Source organism: Morone saxatilis, unplaced genomic scaffold (assembly GCF_004916995.1).
Source record: "Morone saxatilis isolate NCDOM2014 unplaced genomic scaffold, NCSU_SB_2.0 Contig1, whole genome shotgun sequence".
In the NCBI taxonomy this organism is placed as follows: Eukaryota; Metazoa; Chordata; class Actinopteri; family Moronidae; genus Morone; species Morone saxatilis.
In genome coordinates this window covers 7,827,035-7,835,284 of record NW_023339651.1, presented here as the reverse complement: position 1 = coordinate 7,835,284, position 8,250 = coordinate 7,827,035, and the positions used below count along the sequence as shown (strand labels likewise).

Sequence of the window (8,250 nt, the reverse complement as noted above, 5' to 3'; positions counted from 1 at the left end):
CTGAGCTTTTTATTTTTACTCCTCAAAACAGAAGAAAATATCTTACCTTCATCTCTTTTCCTCTTTTCACCATTGGATCGTGGAATACCAAGAATCCCATTGATGGAGTAGGATCCTGCAGGGTCATTGGAGGCGCTGGTTACAGGCGGAGAAGCTGTGCTTGGTACTGGGAAAGAGACAGAAAAAGAAATAAGCAACCAGCTTGAATTTATAGTGAACATACATGCATGTACAGTGTGTGCTGTGATGCCCCTGCTGTTGCTGGTGCTGTGAGCTGCAGTGTTACCTATAGTATGGCCTGGTGTCGAGAGGGATGTCCCGTCAGGAGACGGATGGAAAGGCTGCTGGACTTTTGTTCGGATGATCCTGGGGAACAAAGGAAAAGCAGATGTCAGCTGCTACTTCTCTATGACCGACATCCCTTCCTGGAGACTGTCCCTAACACGATGCTGTTGGTCACAGCATAGAGATATTACGTGATTAAGATATCAAACGCGACTCATACGCAAGACGTGGATGTGGTCAGTGGTTCTACCTTAAAGGTGAGGTGTGGAGAAAAGTCTTCATTGCACTTTTGGTCTGAGTGATCTTGCAAACAAAGCATGAAATCACATCAATTCACCTCAATGATCAGCTTCACTGACTCTACCTGGCCCACACTAATCAGCTCTCTCTCCCCCACTGTGGAGGGGGTTTCACTGGGGCCGATTGCAGCCATATAGTAGCCCTTTACTTCCCAGATCAAACATCTCTGTAGAACCAGCGGCCCCCATGTGCCAATGCGGATGAGGTTGTATTGATCGGGGCTTGGGGAGAAAAAGTTGGGGATTAGTCACACGGGCAAACAGATGCAAATAGAAAGCTATAAATTATATGTGACAGGAAAGCAATAGTTCCTTATTGCCTTGCACAAGCTTACGCCAGCATTAGATTCCTTTAATCTGAATGGCACTTGGGGAGAAAGGGAGCTGTCACAATAATTTGTAAACTTTAAAACTATTCATCATATATGCCACAAGAGCTATTTTAGAGCACAAAGAAAAGAGGTCGGGTGAGGACTATAGATCCTGATAGCGTTGATTTCTTTGCACAATTCAGATGTTGTTCCTTTATTCTTATTTCTTTGCATGTTTTATCTCAGTAGAATGAAAATATTTACAGGTAAAACTGCCTTGATTACAATTTGAAAATTATATTTCCCTCCATATTATCCAGGAATGCATCAAATGATTTGGATATTGATGTTACTGTATGTGCCAGAAGGCTTCAGAGGAATAAATCCAACACTGTCACAAATAAAAAAAAAGAAAAAGGAGAACTCCCCTTGGAGGCAAAGCTACCTCACAACAAGCCTTTCCAGAGAGCGCATATTGATGTTTTAATTTTTTTCACTTCTCCCCATAACAGTTATTCGACCCCTTGACTTGTGTGTGCTACATAAATCCAAAGACTTTATTTGGTATCCATGTTCTTGATATTGAATAAGCAATTTGAGAGAATGAATTAATGACCTGGCTGTTGCTGAAAATCCCCTGAAGAAATATTAAAATTGCTTTCCTTCTGAATCAATAATATCTAGCGCCATTGAGGACCTTTTTTCTGTTTTGTTTTTATGTCTACCAGCAGGCTATAGCGTTACTTGTTGGTTGTGGGGGCCCTGACTCGTAGTACAACACTATCTCTGTAGCATTTAATAATGCATGCAGGGGAAAGGTGTTTAAATAGAGCATCCTCTTTTGTCAACAGTCCTGAGGTCAGACTGTCTGCCACAGAAACCCACAACTGGCCCCAGTCAGAATCATCCAACTGGAAAAGAGTCTTTTCCTTTTTTTCCCCTGAATTGTCTTAACTGATAAAGCCCTGTTTGAACTTCTCTTCTTGTTTATTTTGCATCAAACTCACTTTTTCTGCGTATTTAAAAAAAAACTTGAAGTAGCATTAGATGATTTGAAGTCTGTTAAACTGACTGAAACTAAGGATGTTTTCATTGATTTTTGCGGGCTGCTTCTTTAGAAACTCAAACATGTATTGAAATATTAACCTCCAGCTAAATCAAAACAAATGCGTGTGTCGTCTCATTTGTGTGTCTGCTCCATTATATGTGAGTGTGAGTGTGGCACTGAGTACAGAGCAACACATTGAAATCTTACATTTTCTTCTGCTAAAAAAAGGAAAATATTCAGCATTAAGCCATAATAGAAATTCAAAGTAGCTCTCATACTGTATGTGGCTGATAGAATTACAGTTCTTTGTATTCACAATTTAATTTCCCACATAAACAAAGACACATAAGGCTCCCCCCGGCCCAAAATAGAAAGCTTTAATTGGAATTGAAAAAACTTTATAGGGCTCTTTTAATGATATTAATGTACGTTTTGAATTTATCACATACATGTGTCTGAGCCTCCTTAAATGGGGCTTTTTAAGCAGCCACGAAGCATGAAATGAATTTTCTTCAGCCTTTTCTCTATTTAAAAGATGTCTTGTGTGGAGCTGTCCATGCTCTCCCATCAGCTCATTAAAATGTAATGCTGATGCTGGCTCTATGGAACAGTGCCTCTTAACCAAAGTTCATCACCAGGGATCTCTGGTGGGGGGGTGTGGGGTGTGTGGAGGGGGTTGGGGTGGGACGGGGTGGGGGTGTCCTGGGTCCTCCTGTAGCTGCCTTTCTACAACTATAGTGCTGTTTACGAATTTCTTTAAGGAAACGGGATTTAATTAAACAGTGACTGTTGAAATGTTAAATATAGATATTTTATATGGTGATTTGTCACATAAGGGTTTTATATAAGAGTTTTAATGCCACAATCAAGGCATAAATTGATACTGCACTTTTATACATCATCATAAAGTTACATCAATATTAATTAGAACAAGATATCGCCTCGAATTTTAATGCAAGGATTTAAATCAGGAGCCTCATTCATAAACAGGAGGTGATTTTAAGGCGCCCCACAATATATTTTTATTCATTTTTATTATCACCTTATTTTGTGATGCAATATTTTTGAACAAATTACATTCAAACCAATTTCTACAAAAATAAAATCTTGCAGAAAAGCCAGTGTTGCTCTCCCTGTGTCTGTGCAGCAGCAGCTCCAGCACATTAGATGTGCTAAAGAAAATTGGCCTGCTTTATAGCGCCACGGGATCTGGTCACCGAATATTGATCGGTTTTCATCTCGACAGATTCACTCAGTCCTGGATGTACTGCTGATTGTTGAGGGAGTTTGGTCTGAAAGATTGAATTGCACCTCTGAGACCGCAGGCAGCCTCGGCGTGAACGGGCAGCACAAAGTTGGTCAAACAATATTCTGTTGTGGGTGGTGCGCTCAGCACAGATACACTGTGATGAATGATTTTCAATTTGCGCTCTCCCTGCCCTCTTCATTAAAGTGTTTACATGCTGCAGCCCGTTGTTTAACCCAACTAAATTTACAAAAGGAGAAAAAAAACAACAACCCAGAATATCCCACATTTCTATGTATTTTTAGGTCATATTTTAATTTTTGTTTCCTACCTGTTAATGGATGAGACGCTGGGAACAGTGTCGTTGTCGCAGATGCCCTCTGCCAGCAGTCTGTCTCTGATCTCCCACGCAAACATGGTTGGGTTTTGTCTCTTGTAGTCTGCGATTTTTTCCACGACCTTTGGCGTGGCCACTTTAGGTTTAGACCCACCAATCACCCCTGGTTTGATGCTGCCAGTCTCGTAATATCTGCAAAGAAAAATTATGTTCTCCAATGAGATGATAGCTTGCAATATTTAAGACGTAATTCTGGCCGATACCCCCCCCCCTTGTCATGCGTTTAACACCATTTAAACGCAACGATACACCCATAGGTGACAGACATTGGGGAGGTTTTGTTTCTGAGAACTAGAATTTTTTTTTTTTCCCACAAGAAAGTGTTCAAAAGTTAAACTTTTCTGCAGCAAAACCCCTAACTTGAGGGGTTCTGTGCGTATACTTGGCGTCTCCAATCGTTAATCATGTCTCAAAACAAACCCAACATTCCTTAAAAGCTGATAAAAAGGCAACAACATTAGCGCTTACATTCATAGACGGAAAACATTATTCTGTAAAATTAGTACCTTTTCAATAACAATACCAACACCAACATCCACACATACAATGACGAGACCTCCACCTAAACTATCCACTAATCTTCAAAACATAGCGTTTATCTATATAATTTAGGACATTTAAAATACAATCACATCTATTTAAAAAATATTAAAAACTGAGCTGAGTTTTGCAAGTTCAGCTCACTCCTCCTCTACCACCACTGCACATAGCTGCATATATATCCATCCACCTCCATCCACCCAGCAGAGTCTACCTGGCTGCAGGACTTGGCTGGAGACTCTTCACCCACCTGCCCAGGATCTTGCTGACGCAGCCGTGGCTGACCCGCAGCTGTCTGGAGATGTCGCAGGGCCGGACGCCCTGGTGGGCCAGCTCCACTATCCGCTGCCTCACCACGTCCGGGAGGGGTCTGCCGTTCACAAACACCCCGCCGAGCTGGTTCACACCTCCGTGCCCTACGTGGGACACAACAGCAGCACACACACAACCGTAACATTACATAAGGTCGTAAGAGAGAGGAAGGCGCAGGTGAGTTTTAAAATATAGTGGAGGCAAAAATGACGAAAAAAAAGCCTTTATAGTATTAAAAAACTGAAGGTCAGTTCCCCTAACTTGTTTTGATAGAGCATGTGGATTTACATGTATTTATGGTGTTTTAAAGGAGCCATTGAGAATGCATTAAATGCTGCAACATTTTCTGTTTTGTTAATTTTTTTAAGCCTTTGTTTTTATTTATTTATTTATTTTCTGTTATCAGAAAGTTGTTTACTGCCATCACTGAAGCGCAATGCATTTTAAACGTTTCATGAATACAGCACAAAGGTAAAAAATATATTATTTTGTCAATCATTATTTCAGATAATTAATTAATTAATTGGTGATTTTTAAAGGCAGTAAAGAGTGGAGATACCACTGCAAAACAAGTGTCCTATAATGAAAGTGCATGTTTTTATAAATATAGTTTTTTAATGGAGCAATAATAGACATTGCAGCTGAAAACTTATTTAGGTTATATGTTTTTGTCAATGCTTGTTAGTCGTATTTCCCCTTCCTTTTGTGTTTTAAAAGAAAGTAATTTATCTTCAACTTTAACCTTTTAAATTAAGATTGTTTTTCAAAATAAAATAAAAGCACACATCAAGTGCTGAACACCTGATCATCCAGCATATATAAATATGTATCTGCCACACTGTTATTCTGCAGCTTGTACAATTGGTACATTAAATCCAACCTACACTGGCCCATGAATATGTGGACCTGTGTCATAACTGCTATTTAAAATAATTAAAATATATATTTATTTGAGTCCAGTATTTTTTTCCTCACAGTCAAAACACAGAGCTCATATTTTCTAAGCAGCTCTACGACTCATGTTGGCTATTAAGTTGCAAGCTCCCTCTTTTCTCCTGCACGGTAATTTTAAATAATTGAACGAGCTTTGATTACTCATATTACATATTATTTGGTAAATGAAGAGGTCATCAATTATTCACACACATTCACCAAATTACACGTCAACCACACTGTATGTGGACTTAAGTTGGACTTACACATCTTGCTGTTATTTGAATAATTTGAATAATACATGTGTAACTAATGTGTGACGACTTATTAGGCCTCGAAACACACACACACACACACACACAGTGCGCGGGAAGCTGGAGGGTGATACACGTGTAAATTACAGAGTACCTGCCAACGCATGTTCTTTGTTTACTATGACAAGTTTAATTTCTGCACATCGCCGCTCTGTGCACAAAAGTACTCCTGCCATTTGTTATGTTTTTTTAAGAATTGTAAAGCAGTTTATTGCCTAAAATTTGCACACAGGTGTTGAAACACGAGGATATTATTTATTCCACTATCAGCCTTATGTTTCCATGTTTGGCTGCATGTCATGTTTATTTAGCCTGCAACTGTTTTTATGCGCCAAGATGCTGTTAGCGCATGAAAGTCGCCATGCTCTCTGCTACAGGCCTTTTGTAATATGCAGAAATGATATATTTCTTCTTGTTATTTTTTTTTTTTATCCGCATACGTGCAAAAAAAAAAAGCTGCAGTGGCAGAGAGAAACTCGGGTTGTGCTACTTACGGTGCATCGCTGTAAAGGGGTCTGCTTTGCAGTGAATATCCATTGGATAGCAAAGGAAAGACAGATAATCAACTGAAGTCGCCGTTTCGCCTTCCTATCAAGGATGAAAATGTGAAGAAAAAAAGGTGATTCTACTCGATGGAGGGACTTAGTTTGCCCCCTCCACCCCCCGGTTCAAACAACCGATCTGGTGGCAACTTCTTCCCCCAAAAGTTGCCTTGCTTTTTTCTTCAACAGTCCGGTCCGGGAGCGGAGGTCTGGCAGGTGCGCAGCATGACCGAAGGATTGTTTCAGGAATACGACCTGTGTTCAGTTTATCGGTATGTTTCAAAAGCCTGGAGTGACCAGAGGTAAATTCAGCATACCAGCGAGCACACCGCGTTTTCTTTCAAAGGTATGAAACGTTGAGGTCCAGCTTGCTGGTGTGTGTGTGTGTGTGTGTGTGGGGTGGTGTTGGGGGGGCGGCCCGGTATCTCCTCAAAATCCTGGTGGCCTTGATTCACGCGTCAAAACGGCGGAGAAACACGCACACACACGCACACATCGGGTTTCTCTCCTGCGCTGGATGCGTTAGGCTGGATCTTTGGGCTGGGAATGAAGCCTCTCTCTGTGTCTGTGGTTCTAAAAGCTGCAACCCTCCCCTCCTTCTCTCTCTCTCTCTTTCACCCCCCCTCTCCTCCCCTCCGCAGACCCCCCTTTTTGCTTATATGGATGACTTGTCAGACAAAGGCAATAGATGCCAACACTTTGTGATTCGCCAACGCAAAAAAAAAAAAAAAAAAGAACCGGGGGTCCAAATGAGGAGGTCTCTGGGTCTGTCACACCGGCAGGAAGGGGAGGGAGATAAATAAGGAATGGATTCGGAGTTGCAGATATCAGAGTTTATTAGACATTATAACAGCTGTGAATTATATGCTCGCTTGTTGGAAGTTCTGAATCAATGAAATAGAGATTATTTTTTAAATTTGTGTGTCTTTCTGATCTTTTTTCCCCCTTTATTACACGGACTATCAGCCTGTCTCTGGGAATATACAGGATATCTCTGTGTGCACAGGTCTCCTCACAAACCCGGATATTTAGCTCGATCCTTCTTTGAATTTTATCTTTTTATTTAATTTTTTTGCTCATCTGTCTTTATATCCACTCTGGAACTCAAGTAGGCCTGATTTGTTTATAGCTTTATCTCGTGCTTCAGTGTGTTATAGAACACGTTAAACGCGATTAGCTGATGTATATAAATGCAGATGTATTGACCATTTTGCGTCCAGCTGATGGTGTGATGATTGCAGTGGTCCAAACTGGGAGCAGTGGTGGTGGTTGGAGGTTGGAGGTGAAACTGATCTGCACGCAGCAGTGCCACTTAGCTTCTGTAGATGGCGCTGTATAGTTTCTCAAATTAAAAGGCGCTGTCAAAGCAGTCTAAAAAAGTAAAACTTGGGGTGCACTTGAGTGCCTGTGGTCCAACTGATAGGTAAAAATATTCTTCTGGAATAATTATCCATAGATTCATGTGAGGTGTTGGGATGAATTAAACAGCAGATAAGATTGGGCTGCAGTATAAAGTCATCTGAATGGGAAATTAAACTAAACAATGCATGATGGAATCATATAAAGTCAAGGTGCATGCTTTGGATCCTATTAACACTCTATTTGTAAAAATTCTTGAGCCCATAGAACATTTTAATATCTTAAATAATCCAAAAAAGTTGTTTTAATTCACCCCATAACTCAATTATTCTTACTATAGAATAAATATAGGCTATATAATACATTCTTAACAAAGTTTACAGTGTTTTAAAAAGGAAAACAACGAAGAAAGTCATAAAAGCAAAAGCATTTTAAAACAACATAACATATATTTAAAAAATACATAAAATATAAATAAATTAAAATCTCATGCTGATCGAAATACCAGTCAATTACTAACTTAATATTTCTGTGTGCCTGAATAATAATAATAATAATAATAATAATAATAATAATAATAATAATAATAATAAAATTACTAAATAAATAAATAAATAAATAAATAAATAAATAAATAAATAAATAAATAAATTATTATTATTAT

At 39.4% G+C, this 8,250-nt stretch overlaps 1 protein-coding gene across 3 annotated transcripts in view; it reads right to left on the bottom strand.

Moving 5' to 3' along the window:
• The window catches only part of pax2b (paired box 2b), a 28,471-nt gene extending 22,249 nt beyond the window's left edge, over positions 1-6,222 (bottom strand). For all 3 annotated transcript variants that reach the window (XM_035666169.1, XM_035666184.1, XM_035666176.1), the window contains exons 1-5: positions 6,180-6,222; positions 4,377-4,542; positions 3,521-3,718; positions 287-366; positions 47-166 (exon numbers count right to left, since the gene is read on the bottom strand). In XM_035666169.1, coding sequence (XP_035522062.1) covers positions 47-166; positions 287-366; positions 3,521-3,718; positions 4,377-4,542; positions 6,180-6,222 — 607 coding nt within the window. The remainder of the gene's footprint in view (positions 1-46; positions 167-286; positions 367-3,520; positions 3,719-4,376; positions 4,543-6,179) is intronic.
• Positions 6,223-8,250: the final 2,028 nt, after the last annotated feature.